Raw genomic sequence first — 16,680 nt, 5'->3', positions numbered from 1 at the left:
ATTCATTGCCCATCTGTTCCCGGCGCAGGAAAAAAAAAAGGGGGACTTTTCTTATCGCTTGGCAACAGTCGTATCCACCCGACGGGAACTGCTGCACTGCACAACAGACCATTTAATGGAGTCAAGCTCAATGTCAGACAGCACGCAGGACCGGTGCTGCGCAGGGAAACGAGAGCTCACAGCTCCAGGGAAAGGGTGGGGCGTAAGGGCTAGTCAGTGTTGTGGTGTAATGGTTAAGGAACCGGTCTCGTGACTGAGAGGTTGCAGGTTCAATTCCCACGCAGGACGCTGCTGTTGTATCTTTCGGTACAATACTTAACATGCATATATCCAGGTGTATAAATAGATACCATCAAAGGTGGGGGTGATAAGTTGCTCTGGATAAGAGTGTCTGCTAGAAAGCTTGTTGTTTAATTGAATATGCCAGGGATCTATACAATCTGCCTTTATAAATCTATCTGTGACATTTGGCATCTGCAAATATAGCCGGAGGTTGATCCTTTTATGTTCTTATTGACATGTTCCTGCAAATAATTAATTTCAAAGTTCAACTAGAGATGTGTCAAATAATCATTGTAATTTTCAATAACATATTAATAATGGTATATTAACATGATCTAATAGCATTGATATAATTATAATTGATTGTAGCCGTCCTCCATTAATTCAATCTCTTGTTTTCTTCCAACTTAATTTTACATTTCACAATAAATAACGTTCAACTGAAAAAGAATCACCTTTATTCAGTTAAATGGGCGCATCCAAAGTGGAGCGGTCGGACCAAGCTGCTGGTGGAAAAGAGGAGATGTTTAATTAACCTGGGGAGGGGGGTGGGGGGGGCAGGAACAAAGGGTCCCCCTGTAGAATGGCCACAGACAGAACACAGAACACAGAGTGAGGCTGTTCCGGAACCCTCTCCCAACAAACAGCAGAATGCCTGGATCCTAAATTCTAGAATTAGTTTAGGGTTTGTGTGTCCCTGAAATGGATATTCAGGAAGAGGACAGGACCCTTGGACAAGTAGATGCTGCCAGTGATGTTACCTGAAACCAAACAACATCAAAGGGTGCATAGGATAGCCTTGTCAGCTAAATAGTCTTGTCAGCTATATTGTACTATAGGATTATAGTAGCTCATACATAGGAAAGTGGACGCAATCTTATGAAAAAAAAACACAAAACACACTTTTTATGAACTTTCACAGAGTAGGCTAAGGCATGCAGTTAGCACAGGACAGGAAGGAATGCGAAAGGATTTGCTGACGAAGCTGTTCCTCACCTTACAACTGGATAAACCGACGTTCACCCTCTATGAACTTTACCTCCAAGGACACACAGGAGAGGAGCAGCAGCAGCAGCAGAGAATCATGACTTCGGTGACAAACAAAGGAGAAAAACACTTTTGAAGCTTTTTTCTCTTTTTATTGCTCGGTAGTGAAAAAGTACAGTGTGTATTACTACAATACAAAAAAAAGGCTTGCGGTTGGATACAAGTTCAATCTCTGTCACAGCCTCATTTTGCAACTGGTTTTTATAAACGTGGTTTTTGAAGCCCAACACCTCTCTGTGCAGCCCACTTCGTTAGGTAATAATAATTTCGATAATTTCCTTAACACACAGAGGGACATGATCCACATGAATTGTGGCCACATGTCAAAGAGAAGAACAGGTCTTGCTTACCAATGTGAAAATAAATACCACAGATTAAATATGATTTTTTGGCACATGAAGTGAAGAAAATGGGCGAAACAATTTTTTTTCACCGTGTTTGCATCAATCAGGTTTAGCCTGACTGAACTCAACAGTCAACAGGTGAACTCAACAGTCAACACTTTTTATTGTCACAATTGGTTTGCAGCCAATAGTCATTAACCCTTTGAAGAGCAGGGTTTTCTGTAATGTTTTTTTCAAAATTCTAAGCCATTCTTGCTTTCAGTTACCAGTAGTGATTGTTACATCAGCATTATAATGTTCGGTTAAAAACATTCTAACCACATATTATATCTTATATTACACCTTAAAGGGTTAAATACAAAGTAATATGAAGTCTCAGTGCTTGCTAAAAATATTTCTTCAGCCTCCTCCACCACTGTAGCCAGCAATGTCCACCTTCCACCACCCATGTACAGTGCAACAGACAAGCGTGATCTGCAAGGGTGCGCGTTTAATAATGAGAAAGGTACGGACAGGTTTTCGGTCTCTGTTCTGTTCACAGCTGTGCCTCTGTGCTGGAGAGGTTCACATTTAACACCTGAACATGAACCTCTCCTGGCAAGATGACAACGAAAAGCATTGATTTTTTCAATGCTGCCAAAATGCGGCATGGATTTTTTTAATTTTTAAATTCTGACTCGTTCCATATGCCTTAATCCTATTTTAGGCCATTTAATTTTGTGTATCTCCAAACCATTAACTACGGTCTGTGTGTCAAACACAGCCTAGTGCAGTGGTGTTCCGCTCCATCATGGAAAACAGTCCCACTTTGATGGATTGTGGTGAGCCACCAAATCAATGGCTCTTACGATTGCGATACTTTGAAACAGCTGTACGCAAACAGAGCAGAAACAACGCCTGTGCAATTTGATAAAACAATTGGATGCTGTCTAGAAAAAGAGGCTCGTGTGCGGAAATCCCCCACATCTGTCTGGAGATCTGCAAGTGGAATGCCATCCGGCCAGTGGACACCTCTGGTCCAGCATTTAAGTCAATTAGCTTAAATGTTTTAATTAAATATTTAAATGTGCTTGTTTCTCTCCTTCTGCAGTGCATGTAAAATGTGGGATCAATGCTCATTCCCATAAACTGCTCATGGTAACACATTACCGATCTGCTTACTCCACTTCCCCGTCAAGAAATTAATTTAATCAGGAATCCAGAATTTAATTACGATTCAAGTTCGACAGGCTTCAGCTTTAAGTCACTAAATTAAAAAAAATTATTTGGGCATCTTTTGTATTTTCCTCTCATCAGCACAAAATAAAGCCACCACACAAGCGCTCGCTCATCTTGCCTACCAAAAACCAAAACCAAACAAAGCTTTTAAAAAAACACATTAAAAACCCTTATCACAATTAAGCCGTTATAGAAAATATACATCATAATGTACATCATAAAAATATGCAGCCACATACTCATACTGAATAACTTCTCTTTTCATTTATTTATATCAGGATTTGTACTATACATTAAGCCAAAAAAAAAGTTTAAAGGCATCATTTGCCTTCTGGAGATTCGGCATATTATTTCAGTTTGAGTGTACGTTTCTGATTGGCCCAGACAGTTTTTGCAGCATCCTGTTTGAGGACAACTGGCCACATGTTTCAGTAAATTTGGGTTTTCCCAAAGGTAGTTGATGAAAGTAACATGAAGACATATCTGAAATTTGTTACCTACGAACCCCTAACCCTAAACTCTAACCCTAATCCTAACTCAATCCGAAGAAAAGCACAAAGCATTTTCTTGCTTTGAACCAAACCACATAATCAACGTTGCCTCTATATCACTGTGAAGCCAGTGGCCATAAGAAACTTCTATAAGCATTTCAAATATTCATCACTGCATAAAAGCTGTCTGGGGCAGTCGGAAACATACAATGAAACTGAGACAACATCAAAGAAAAGAAAAGAAAAAAAACTCTAGAACATGAACTATCCCTTTAAAGGTCACCACATATGCAAAAGGTCATTGACCTGCACTGAATGGCAAAGCCATGATGGGGGGAGAGGGGGGTGGGGCTTCCATTCTTCTGTCGATGATGTCACAATAGGAACCCTTCTAGCTCTTGTAGGCCTTCTCTCGGCTGATAAACAGAGTCTCTTGGCAGAAGGGATTGACCAGCACCATGCCATTGTCCACGTAGTCTCCATTGGGGGACAGAAAGGTCTCATGCTCCTGAAAAACACAAGGCGGAGTTTATGCGTCATGTGCCACAGCTCGCCCATAACGTTCTCCAAACATTGCTGCAACGTTGTGTGTAAAACAGGCTCCTTGTTCCTGATGCAGTGGAGTGTAGTCATATTATCGCACACCCTGGGTGTTGGGAAAACTACTCTGAAAACATAGTTGGACAAGCTTCTGATTACTATGCACTGAGAGTTCACGCACCCATACGTGTGCGCACATGCACACACACACACACACACACACACACCTACAAACGCATGCACGTGTGGACAGAGCACATAAACTTAGGTTTCTCAGCTCACGAGAGAGCATAACTGAAGCCTTTGGGTGATATATGACCACTGGCATTACAGCGCAGTGGCACTGACAAATGGCCACAGCAGAGCAGAACTATCGCATCGCAAACACATCCACTCCACTCAAATCCACAATTGGACAAATGGATATGGAGAGGAGGGGCAAAAAAAAGAAAAGAAAGAAAAATGAATGGGCATCAGAACAGCACGGTGGGAAAGGTCCAGTATATCAGCTGAAACAATGTTGGCACTTTATCAGTGAAAGTGAATGCTCAGCTAATGCTGAAAAACCGAAAAAACACAAAAAACATGAAAACAGAAAGCTGTGCTAAACCGCGGTCAGTTGCAAAGCCCTACATTTGCAACATATGGCATGTGTATGCACAACTCATGAATAGCACTGTGAGCATGCTCTCTGTTAGCCAGGCCTCCTGGTACTGACTGCTCCTGTCAGACTGCAGTACCGCTCATTAGCCAGCAGGTGGTGCTGCGGACCCCAGTGTCGAGAGACTATCATTTAGCAAAGCCATTTGCAAAGCACCGACAATGTGGAGCAGGTACAACAACTTCACATGACATAATCTGTCACCATTCGATTTGTAAAAGAAGGTAAAGGCTCAGCAAACTGAACCGGAAACTGGAGGGAATTACACTCAAGACTGTAGTAGCAGCCAAATATCAGCACTGAGAGAGAAAACACCTGCACCTTTTTCTTTTTTATCTCTATGCTAATTTAACCTGTCACTGGATGCTTTACCTACATCTCACCCTTATACAAATTCACAGCAGGCATTGGTGAAGTTGTCAGGAGTCCCACTCTTCAAGTTCAAGCACACAGCCATGGTCTTAAGTGTACAGGGTGCGGGTAATTATGAAAGATAATTTCACAGTGTCATTCGCAGCTGTGTGATTATCACCTCACTGGGCAATAATAAAAGTTTAATTCCTGTAAAGGTGTGCCCATAGAGATCCCATAGAGAAACGAACAGGACACATACAATGGTAGGGCTACGTGCTGTAACAGCTCAGAGATTCCTCCACTGTGAATGCATGATATCTGGATGGAACCCCACTTTATACCCCCTGACTATGAGTGCAGCATTGGAGTCCCTGACCCCCCACCCCCCACCCCCCACCCCCGATCTCGGGGTCCGTACCTCGGCCGTCTCCAGGGGCTGGATCTCACGGGGCAGCTCCACCGCGTGGCGGCTGAAGTAGTCCATGGTGATGGCGTCGTTCCAGTAGCTCAGGCTGCTCTCCTGGCCCGAGGCCTTCTTCCTCTTCCTCTTCCTCATGCAGCACACCGTGAGGAGGACGGCTGAGGGAGGATGGAGGAGGCGAGAGAGACGGGGCCGTGAGAGGATGGCGGAATTCTAACATGATCTCATTTAATCTAATGTTCCCTCACAGAGATCAGTGCAGGGTGTACTGCTGCCCCCTCTACCAATGCATGCTGGGATAGGCTCCAGCCCGCTCGTGACCCTGAACTGAAATAAGTGAGTTAGATAATGGATGGATGGATGGATGGATGGATGGATGGATGGATTCCTTTATAGATGGGCGACAGACTTCTGCAGCTAACATACAATATTTATACTACATCTGTGGAGTGCTTAAGGCTATAGTCCTGTGTCCAGGATTCTCCCTTCTTTCCCTACCAGAAAACAAACACCACATAATTAGGATAGCAGTGGTTTAACAGGCTGGAAAACATCCAATCAGGGTCTTCATTTCAGCTCAAATAAAGGAGCCCCGGAACTCTGGTGTGTAAGAGGCCATGTATGTTGTGTGTGCGTGCGTGAGTGTGAGTGTAAGTGTGTGTGTGTGTGTGTGTGTGCATGTGTGTGTGTATGTGTGCGTGAGTGTGTGTGTGCGCGTGCGTGTGCGTGTGTGTGTAAGGTGACCCAGACACAGCTGCAGTGCACAGAGCAGCCTGCAGTTCCTGGTACTTACAGCAGGTGGCGACAGGCACAGTGATGACCAGCACCATCCACACGATGTCCACCCTGCTCAGGCAGACCGCCGGGGCCCAGTCCGTCTGATTGGCTGCGGGGAAGAGTCTGTTTTGGAGGCTGTCCGTGGGACTGGCGGGTGGCTCCGTGGTAACAGAGGCCACGCCCCCCGGTGGCTCCTCCCCCCTGGAGCGGGACACGGTGCTGCCGGGGCTCGGGACGGGCGCGAGGCTGGAGCCGTCAGGGGAAACGTCCGTGGTGTCACGGGCTGTGATGTCACTTCCTGTCGCGGCGACGTCGAGCAAGCGGAAGGTTGAGGTGGAGATGGAGGAAAGGGGCGTGGCGGTCCCGCCGTCAGACGGGAAAGCACCCGCCTCGCGAAGGGTGATGGGGTGGGGCCGGACGAACTCCAGCGTGGGGGAGGCGGAGCCTCGGAGCTCTGCTTCCTGTTTCAACACTGAGGAGGAGGAGCTTGATGTGGCAGAGGCGAGAGAGGGTGAGGAGGGGGAAGGCCGCAGTTCAGAGGCGTAGTAAGACCTTCCAGAGTCCGTGAAGTCTTCCTCTTTTGACAACAACTGTACTGTACCGGGCTGGGACCCCGGGGCACCACCTCCCGAATTCTGGAGGAGGGGGGAGTGGCCTGCCCTTACAGGAGGAGGGTGACTGCCAGACTGTGGGACGAGGGGTCCACTGTGGGGGTCGGCGCGCGCGTGCGAGGCGGGCAGGCTGGCGTCCGGGGAGAGGGCCATGGCGGGGTTCGGCGGGACCGGCGGCGGCCCGCTGGGGCGCAGCTCCTGAGACACCCGTCCTGCCGGCAGCACCAGGATCACCAGCACACCTGCACAGGGGGCGGGACAGAGCGGTCAGCGAGGTCACATGACCCAGAGGACACTCAACCAGCCCTCAGAGCCCGTACCTCATAGCCCGGATGCACGCCACAACGGTTACAGCGGTTTACCCAGTCGGCTGGATGTGAGAGGTGCGATGGGCTTTTTTTATTCGCTCGCAAGCGCTGCCTTGTCTTCTGCCAGATGAAGCACGTCCTCGGCTAATTAACGAGGCTTTTCCACTGAGCGTGACGCTCAACGCTCCTGATTTAAGCGGGATGCTCAAGTAACCTGAACGCGCCATCGTTTTTCTGCTTCACCGCAAACGCTCTCAAGGTTAGAGCGAAGAAAGGTTCTAGGCTAACACTGAGAATGAGGTAAAAACTTGTATTACAAGAGTCTGAAAACGAGAACTTATTCAAGTATTTTTTTTTACTGTATTTTATTACTGTTATTTTATTATTTACTATGTTAGTTCCTGTTGCTATATTCTATGATCTTTTATTATACCTATTGTGTTTTAATTGTGTTTGTAATCTCGGCTACATTGAAAATGAGGGCCTGGCCCTCAATTGTACCTCCGAGAATTTAAATAAAGGTTCTGACTGACTGACTGACTAACTTATTGCATTCTGTCACTTGACTGCACATTGCTTGAATAAAACTGGCCATTGTACTTAATAGAAATGTATTGTTATCAACAATTTTACTATGGTGTAATTATTACGAGTTAGCCTCAATCGTTACCCTCAATTTCTCATATATCCGCTTATTTCTTCCAATTAATTTATGAACTATTACGGAATATCACACAATATCCGCAACAAAATGGCAATTAAATCAGTCAGCATTCTACATCTTTTAGCATGAATAAAGACTCTAAAATGAGATGATAAAATATAATTATTCTGTCCAATCACAGCGGGGGAGGGGCGGGGCTAAAAGCACACTCATCCCCAGAGACGGGGGACCAGGGTCAACTCGGACACAGAGAACAAATAAGAAGAGTCTAAAATAGAAAAACGGACCGGGACAAAATTTTCAAAGATTTCCCTGAGCGAAGGATGGAGGACAACATTAAAAAAATGGCCCACCTGCACACTGTGTGATTGACTAACAGTGCAATTAGGCAGCACTAATATAAACACATTAGCTACTATTCCGCAGCCTCAGCCAACCCACCTGCATACATTAATCACTGAATAAAAAGCCTAATAATGAAACCTTGATTTTTTACACAGATTGTTTTCATAACTGAGAGCAGATTAACAGTACCGTTTATTATCATCATTTATGAAATATGCGAAAGACCAGGCTGATATGGTGTGATTCATCTCACCGGATTCATCAGAACGGGATCAACAAAAGCCACACAGGACTGTTACTCTTCCATACAAGATTTTGGTAAAACCAATTTATACTTTTTTTTTTTGAAGCATCCTGACAACCCCACACACTGGTGTATGTGGAACGAATTCCAAAACCTGTAGGGCAAGCCGGGACATTTTGTGCAGTGATGGTCCCCCTCCCCTCCTCTCCTCTCCCCTCCCCTCCCCTCCCCTCCCCTCGTGGTCACAATGGAGCAGCATTATGGAGACCTGTGACCTTTGACCTTGCCTCACGGACGAGGTTGTGAAGCCTGTGAGAGGGGGGGAGGTGAAAAACAGGACTGTGTGGCAGTTAGATTGGGAGTGGAAGGGTAGAGGTGGGGTACCAATGAGCCCCTGACAGAGCTCCAGCCAAACACTATCCAAATATCTTTAATCTTCCTGCGCAACAAAAACTATGACCTGACCCATGACCTGAAATTACACTTAAAGAATATTTTGTTAAATAGTTTCAGTCATATCAGCTTTTGTTGAATTTTGCCCTGAAATAAACAGAAAAATGTCCAGGGTGGACTCATATAAACTCATATAGACTCTGTTAGAGTTGAAATAACCAGGGACATTTTGCTATGTAAAATGCTAAATGTGTTAGTGGTAGCTTTTTAAAAATATAGGTCTGAACTCAACGTGCAATTGGTCGAGCCCTCAAGACCAATGAGGGCGGCGCTAATGGTGACATCATAGCAGCGACTGACAGATCAGCCTGACTAACACTGACCCACATGACAGACCCAGTATGGCAAATTCAAACTGATTCAATCAACTGCCAAAGGGCTGCCAACCTCAACACAGGAACATCTTTGGAGATTACAGTTTCTGGGAAAGCCTGCTTTTTTTGCCAACGCGGTGCTTATGTGTAAAATCTACTGCCAAATTGGTTTTCTTGGTAGCTCATGACAGTGGAAACACTCACGGTGACGGTGTTTCTCTTATGTCTCACTGAGAGGCAGCAAATAGAGTAATGCTGACTCATGATTGGGTAGTTTGGGAGGTAAAGCCATCATTTTCTGAGAATTCTTTATTTGTGTGTGTGCAAGCCACTACTGTCAAGCTAGGAGTACTGAAATATTCTGCTTAGCAGCAATATTTTACGCGAAACAAAAAAACTCTGAATACTGTTGGGAAATTTGTGGCTGAACATCTCTGGCTCACATCTGGGGAAAAATGCAGCTGACCTACAACCAAATGTGGCATTATGTGTGCCAGCTAAGAGGCCCAAGTCATGATAACCTCCACACACACACAGACACACTCACACACACAGAAACGCACGCACGCACGTGTGTGACTCAGGTGTAAGCCATTGTTTTGCCACAGTGATGTATGCGCTGCCATGACAACGGAAGCAGTTCCCTCCTTCAGAGTAAGGCAGAGAGAGAGAGAGAGAGAGGGAAAGATAGAGGGAAAGAGAGGAGTGGGCAAAAAAGACAAACACACAGAGAGAAAGGACCCGTACTGTTTGAAATCCATCCTTATGAGTCTGTATAACAGTGAGTTTGTCAGCATGACTCACATTCAGTGGGTTTACCTTGAGAACACCTACAGTCCGGGGATGCACTAAGGCAGCAAAGTCAGAATGCAACAAATATTGAAAACTAAAATTTCCTGAAGTGTTGGCTCAGTGGGGATAGTAAGTTTTATTGTTTCGTTTTCTCGTTTCCTGATTCTCGAAAAACAGTGGCCGACACCGACTTGCAAAGGAACCGATTTCAAAACCAACTGTCCTTCCGACTTTCGTGCTCTAGCAGTTTCAGTGGCACGTTTCACCTTGTAGTTCCCCCTGGAAACAGTGTACTGAACTACAACTCACTGCCGGGGTGCTGCCACATGAGCACTGATGTCTGATGGGAAAAAATCACTAGAAGCTGCATTGGTGCTACATTGGTGCTGCATTGGTGCTGCACCGCAGAGCCCTGTGTTTGCTCACTCACTGCAGCAGGTGCACTGGGGAAGATAGATAGAGCTTCTTGCTCTGGGCAGCATCGCCACATACCAAAAAAAGAAGCGTTTGAATTAAACATGAAGCAGAGTCAGACAGCAAAGCGGGAACGTTAGAAGCAGCCCGGATAGTCCACACGTTCGGCGGCGCCCCCCCAGCGCGGCCTCCATCTGGGGAAGCTTCTCCCGCCTAAACTCGTCATCCTCAGCCACCGTAAACATGTTTACTAACATCTGCCTCATGGGGTGTCCTCTCTGTATCTGCTACGTTTCACTGAGAATCTCATCTAAAGTTTTAAAGGGAGGGGGGTAAAAAAAAAGAGCCTTCATGTTTTTGTATCAGTCGCCCCCTGTGGTATTCAAACTTGGGTCTTTTTCTTCTGTGGTGTTCAAACTTTGTCTTCTTCTGTGATATTCAAACTTGGTCTTTTTCTGCTGTGGTGTTCAAACCTGGTCTTTTTCTTCTGTGGTATTAAAACCTGGTCTTTTTCTTCTGTGGTATTAAAACTTGGTTGTGTTCTTCTGTGGTACTAAAACTTGTTTCTTAGCGTGGAGCCCCTGGCTCCTGGCGATTCGAACCAACGGCTCTGCCGCTTCCCCACGCCGATGGGGGCGAGCGTTCCCCAGCCACCCGAGGTGCGAGCCATCTGGCACCAAGACGACGAGGGAGAGACGTGCTGCCAGCTTTCAGGGATCAACGACTCGAGAAAAGAGTGAAACTCTCTGAAAAAATGCTTTGTTGGATTTTACTTAAGTTTTTTAAAAATTTTAACGGCAGCCTTGTCACGATCGCTGACTTTCTGCATGCCTGGGAATGTCTACGAAACCCTTTTTCCCTGGTTGTCATTTTGAAGGCAGCTCAATTGATGCACACGTTAAGTGGCACTGTTGGGCGAAGTGCCAAGTTAAGGCTCTCATTCTCGTGTGGTCATGGCCCTAACAGTCTGGCGTTGAGTCTCGTCCATGCCAGTTTACGACTGTGTCCTGCAGCCTCACAAGGAGACGCTTAATTTCAGGGGTGGAAAGTCGAGGTTCAGAAAGTAAAAGTCCTCCGCAGTAAATTTTGTTCCAATCGCCTGGATTTGCTAATTAGCACAATTCTTCAGCCGGGAGGTGTAGCTAATCAGTGAAGTCGGCTGGCTCATGAGTTCATGGATGGAAGAAACACATGGTGGGACTTTCGCTTTCTGACCCCTGGACTTTCCCCCCGTGCGCTCCAGCACCAGGACCAGGATGTACGTGCGCTGACTTGGAGAACAAAGCGAAACAGATCGAGCGACCGCACGACAAATTGACCGCAAATTTCGGCCTGGGGAGGGAGCGCATCCGGTTAGCGTCCAGAGCATCTGGATTTTTCACCACTGCCAAATTAAAAGGGGGGGGGGGGGGGAGTTCTTTAGCAGGCAGGGTGTTCCTCATCTCCATGTGCAAGAGCAACCCACAGGTTACCCTACAGGGTTGGAGTCCTGATCTACGTGGTCACTCCTGGCACTACGATCTTTACTTCACTCTAGTGTGTTTTTTCTGCACCTCTGCAATTTGAACTGATGCACTTGTTGTACGTCGCTCTGGATAAGACCGTCCGCTAAATGCCTGTAATGTAATGTAATGTAATGTAACCCAACAAGCACCGGTGACCTATACCCATAATTACAGTGAATGCGACGAATGCAATGAAAATGCCCGTGGTAGACACCGCCCTCAAACACTCATCTAGGATCAACGCCATCAATGTAATATAATGTAGTCCTACGCCAGGACAGTGAAGGACAGCGCTCAAGGTTCAGCAGTTAGGGGGGTGCGGTCCAAATCTGCAACGAGTCCATTACTCTCCCCTTAAAGGCACTAATCACAGTCCATCCCCAGCCGGTACCGCACGCCGTTAATGATAACATTCCTCATGTTCGCGGACGGGTACAGGACGGTGGGAGGGGGTTCGGTGATGGCAGCGCTCACGGGGGGCGTGTGTGACACCCCCCCGCCCGTTCCCAGGGGTCGGGAACCACGCCCACTCCGGGTGACGGATGTGACGGAGGCAGGTAACGGACTGTGGCCGGAGGGCGAGCTTCAGGTAACATAACCCACCTGTGTGTCCTTCCGCATCCCGGTGATGTATTAGCTCATTGATTTCCTCCCTCAGCTCGACCCCCCCCCCCCCCCACTCCTTTCCCCATCACTGCCCAGACCTTCAGAGGCGCTTCACTTTCTATTAAAGCCAGCGGCCGGCTCAGTCGACCGTCGCCGGGGTCCGCTGCGGCGCCTCGCACTGGCTCACCGCCGCTATCCTGAGGTGCTGTCGGACGAGGGCCGGCATTTTGGAAATATCGACCCACCTGTTCGTACCTTAGATTCGGCCCTGTGTGGCAAGAGCGGTCACAGACTCGGGAAACTGAATTGAGTCAGCTCAGAGCATGGCTTAGACCAGCTATTTCAGCTATTAATATTACATGTGTGTGTATGTGTGTTTGTGTATGTTTTCAGAAAGAGAGAGAGAGTGAGAGAAAGAGAGAGAGAGATAAGAGATGGTAACTCATTTTCAGTTGAAAATAGCACAACTTAAAGAACAAAGCATTATTAATTCAATGGATATAGTGGCTTTCACACTGATTGTTATTTATGCTTTGGCAATGAGTTGATAGGAGCAAGAGTACAGAAAAAGATGAGAAAGAGAAACAAAAGGCCTTGTCTGAGAGTGTCAAACATTTCAGGGTCATTTCCAGCCACCACTGCAGAATCAGTTTCTCTGAAGAGCAAAGACTGAATCAAAATTCAATCGCTCTTCGGGAAAGGAACTGAAATTGGCATACATCATAGTTTGACAGGAAGCCAAAAAGGTACCACGCTACATTGCGTAAACTCCAATGGACAGCCTCTCGACATATTCAGAGCCAGCAGCGCGTCACAAGATGGCAGCACAAAAACAGCTGTCTATCTGTCGACGGCTGAAAGCACCACAGACACGAGCAGGCCTCCAGAGACCGACCGGCCTGCCACGGAGCGAGGGAAGGCCGTGACCGAAATTCAAATGTAACCGACAAAAGCCGAGCCTCCGCGCACGATATTTTTGTGTCTTTGAAAGGAACCTGCTGTGGTCTGTCTGCAAGCTTACCAGCATGAACAGGCTATTGGAGAACTAGCACTGAGGGAAAGATGGATGCTGAGAATGAGACTCAGTGTCTAATGTGTGTAATGCTACACGCTGGCGCGAATCACGAGATACGACAAGTCCCTAAACACGCCGGCGCTTCGGGTGTTCCTACTTGTACCTGTTCCGATAATCATTTCCGAAAGGCCTAATTCCTCGAACGAGGCCGCGATCGACGGTGGGTAACCAAATTGAAAAACGGAGCCGGCAATTTCTACGTCTGACTTGACTTTCTCCGGCGGGGGACCGGTTTCATTTCGGGTAATTGAATGGAAATAAACAAGGCGGAAATTACCAGGGGAAGATGGAAAAGAACGACAGAAGCTTTATTTACATTCGTTATTGGGCTCGGGGGTGCGAGAAAGCTGGGTGAGACACCGGTAAGAGCTTCCCTGTAGGGTACGTAATTTATTAAATTGCATTTCCTTTATTTATCCTCATTACCTATCCGGCTGACGCCTCAGACGTCGGGATACATAAACAACACGGCGCAGGGGACAAAACGTGTTTCGCAGCTCCCGCTCGCACCTTCCACAAATCACGTGTGTGCTGTTTCATCCGCCCCCGCTCCCAGCTCCTACCTTACACGAGCTGGAAACAACTGCGGAAAATCTTCATCATCGTTTCTGTGGAGTGGGGTGTCCGTCAGGGACCATCAGCTTACTGGTATAGCGCAGGGGTAACTGGTGTGGGGTGGGCTTGGTTTACTGGTCTTTCACAGGGTCAACTGGTGTGGGGTGGGCTGTTTATTGGTCCAGCTCAGGGGTAACTGGTGTGGGGTGGGCTTGGTTTACTGGTCTTTCACAGGGTCAACTGGTGTGGGGTGGGCTGTTTATTGGTCCAGCTCAGAGGTAACTGGTGTGGGGTGGGCTTGGTTTACTGGTCTTTCACAGGGAATACTGGTGTGGGGTGGGCTGTTTATTGGTCCAGCTCAGAGGTAACTGGTGTGGGGTGGGCTTGGTTTACTGGTCTTTCACAGGGAATACTGGTGTGGGGTCAGCTGGGTTTACTGGTCTTTCACAGGGTCAACTGGTGTGGGATGGGCTGTTTATTGGTCTAACTCAGGGGTAACTGGTGTTGGGTCAGCTTGGCTTGCTGGTCTGACGCAGGGTAACTGGTGTGGGGTGGGCTCTGTTTGCTGGACTGGTGCAGGAGTAAATTGGTGTGCGGTGGGCTCTGTTTACTGGTCTTTCACAGGGAATACTGGTGTGGGGTCGGCTTGGTTTACTGGTCTGGTGCAGGGGTAACTGGTGCTGGGTCGGTTCGGGTTGCTGGTCCAGTGCAGGGGTAACTGGTGTGACAGTACCGACTGCAGTACAGCAGCCGCCGGGACACTCTGCCGGACCAGCGCCAGCACTCAGCTACGCACAGCGCCACACGCTGGCACGGGCTTGGCACTGCAGGTCGGCACGGCGACACGGCAAGAGGCGAGGCCACGCACCCTGCGGGCACCGCGACGGCGTTCGGGGGAAAGGCGGAGGGATACAGAGCGAGGAGGCGTGAGTCGGTCTTTCCCACATCCCGCGCCTAAAATAACGCGCCCTTTCCCAAAAACTCACCCGTCGGCCTTCGGCTGGGCCCTGAAAGCCTAATAAAAACGTGAGGCTTTACCTAACACGTTCAGGAAAAGAGAAGAGGAGCCATTCCGTCTGTGCACTCCAGGATCAGGATCTGGATCAGGATGTACGCACATCGATTTGAAGAACAAAGCAAAACAGGCGAGCGTCCGCACAACAATTGAGTGCGAATTTCGGCCTTGAAGGGAGAGCCTCCAGTTAAATCGATAATGGCGACGTTCCAACACGCTGTTAAACGACTTTACATCTGTGCTCTCATCTCGCTCACTACCGAGCTTCCTGACCCAGACTGTCTGTACTGAATTCCTATGGAGCTGAAGTGAAGACTGTGCAAATGCGTTCAACACACACACACACACACACACACATGCACGCACGGACGCATGCACACACACACATACACTCACGCACACACAGATATGCACGCACGCACACACGCCCACACACACACACGCGCACGCATCCACGCACACACACGCATGCACACACACACACAAAAACAGCCAGCAACATATTCCTTTGTGTCAAGCTCAAGAGCCTCTGATGTGGTGTGTGTGTGTGGAAGGTACAGCAACCCAACCATAGTAAAAAAAGGGTGGGTTCATTTGATACGGAATCTTTGAAGGAGGCCAATCAAAACACGGCGTCACTCGTTAACACGTTAACACAAACATATACCTCGCAGCCGCATTAAGCTATTAAGCATATCAGATTCTGAATTAATTACTCCCTCTTCCCTCTTATGCGCTCAGTCTTAATGACGCTAATTACATTCACGTTGCAATGTATGGGGTCTAACGATGCTAATTCACTGGCTGTGTTTCCTACAAGGACACAGGACGTGAGTCAGAACCTTAATGAGTCTGAATCTCCGGTCGCTTTTAAGCGCCGATCGATGGCGGCCACGGGCTCCCCCCCCACACAGTAAATTTCGAGGCGTGACTCCGCATCAGCGGCGTCCAATCGGCGAGCCGGTAAACACACACAGCTTGATTCAGTGGGGAGCCGGCGCGGTCACTCTATAAGTGGCCTCGCACAATCGATTTAATTTGAATAAATCCGTTAAATTAACTGACCGGCTCCCTCGGCTTGATTTCACCTCCAGAGAAAAAAAAAAAAAAAAAAAAAAAATGCGGGAAAAAAAAGCCCATTCTGAAATTGCTTGTATATTGGCGTTGATGATGCGAACTCAAAATGTACCCCTGGGCAGAAATGACAACCAGCCCTAAATGATGAAGATTAACACCTTTGTCGTCCATTATTGGCCATCTTTTTCTCCTAATGCATTTCCTTTTGGTTTGCCAGGGGGTTTATGATTCCCGTGTACGACACTCGCAGAAGGAAAATGCCACCTTGCAGCGAAGATCGCACTGCCAACGGGGGGTTTCATAAGCTCCAGTCTGCCAGCTGCGCTATTTTTAGAACTCGTTCAATAACAAGCCTGACCGAGGGGTTGCGGGTTTGAATTCATCTGGGATGCAGGATGCTCTTTATCCCTTGACTAAGGCATTTTACCTCTATTGCAAAAAAAAAACAAAAACAAAACCAAAAAAAAAAAAACATAAAAGCGGCTGAAGGAGTGCATCAGAAGTAAAACTCAGTGCTTAAGCTTATCCAACAAAGATGGCTGCTGTGCGGGTAAAAACAGTAAAAAG

The 16,680-nt window shown here is 47.4% G+C and overlaps 1 protein-coding gene across 1 annotated transcript in view; it reads right to left on the bottom strand.

Annotated features, from left to right (window-relative positions):
• Positions 1-1,404: 1,404 nt before the first annotated feature.
• LOC118232939 (transmembrane protein 108-like) overlaps positions 1,405-16,680 on the bottom strand; it is a 41,686-nt gene continuing 26,410 nt past the window's right edge. Inside the window, exons 3-5 of the mRNA XM_035428192.1 lie at positions 6,152-6,988; positions 5,356-5,516; positions 1,405-3,890 (exon numbers count right to left, since the gene is read on the bottom strand). Of these exons, the coding sequence (XP_035284083.1) occupies positions 3,774-3,890; positions 5,356-5,516; positions 6,152-6,988 (1,115 nt within the window). The 3' untranslated portion in view covers positions 1,405-3,773. The remainder of the gene's footprint in view (positions 3,891-5,355; positions 5,517-6,151; positions 6,989-16,680) is intronic.

The sequence above is a fragment of the Anguilla anguilla genome, chromosome 8 (assembly GCF_013347855.1).
Source record: "Anguilla anguilla isolate fAngAng1 chromosome 8, fAngAng1.pri, whole genome shotgun sequence".
NCBI lineage: Eukaryota > Metazoa > Chordata > Actinopteri > Anguilliformes > Anguillidae > Anguilla > Anguilla anguilla.
Note: the sequence above shows the minus strand (reverse complement) of the source record. Positions and strands in the feature narration are given on the sequence as shown.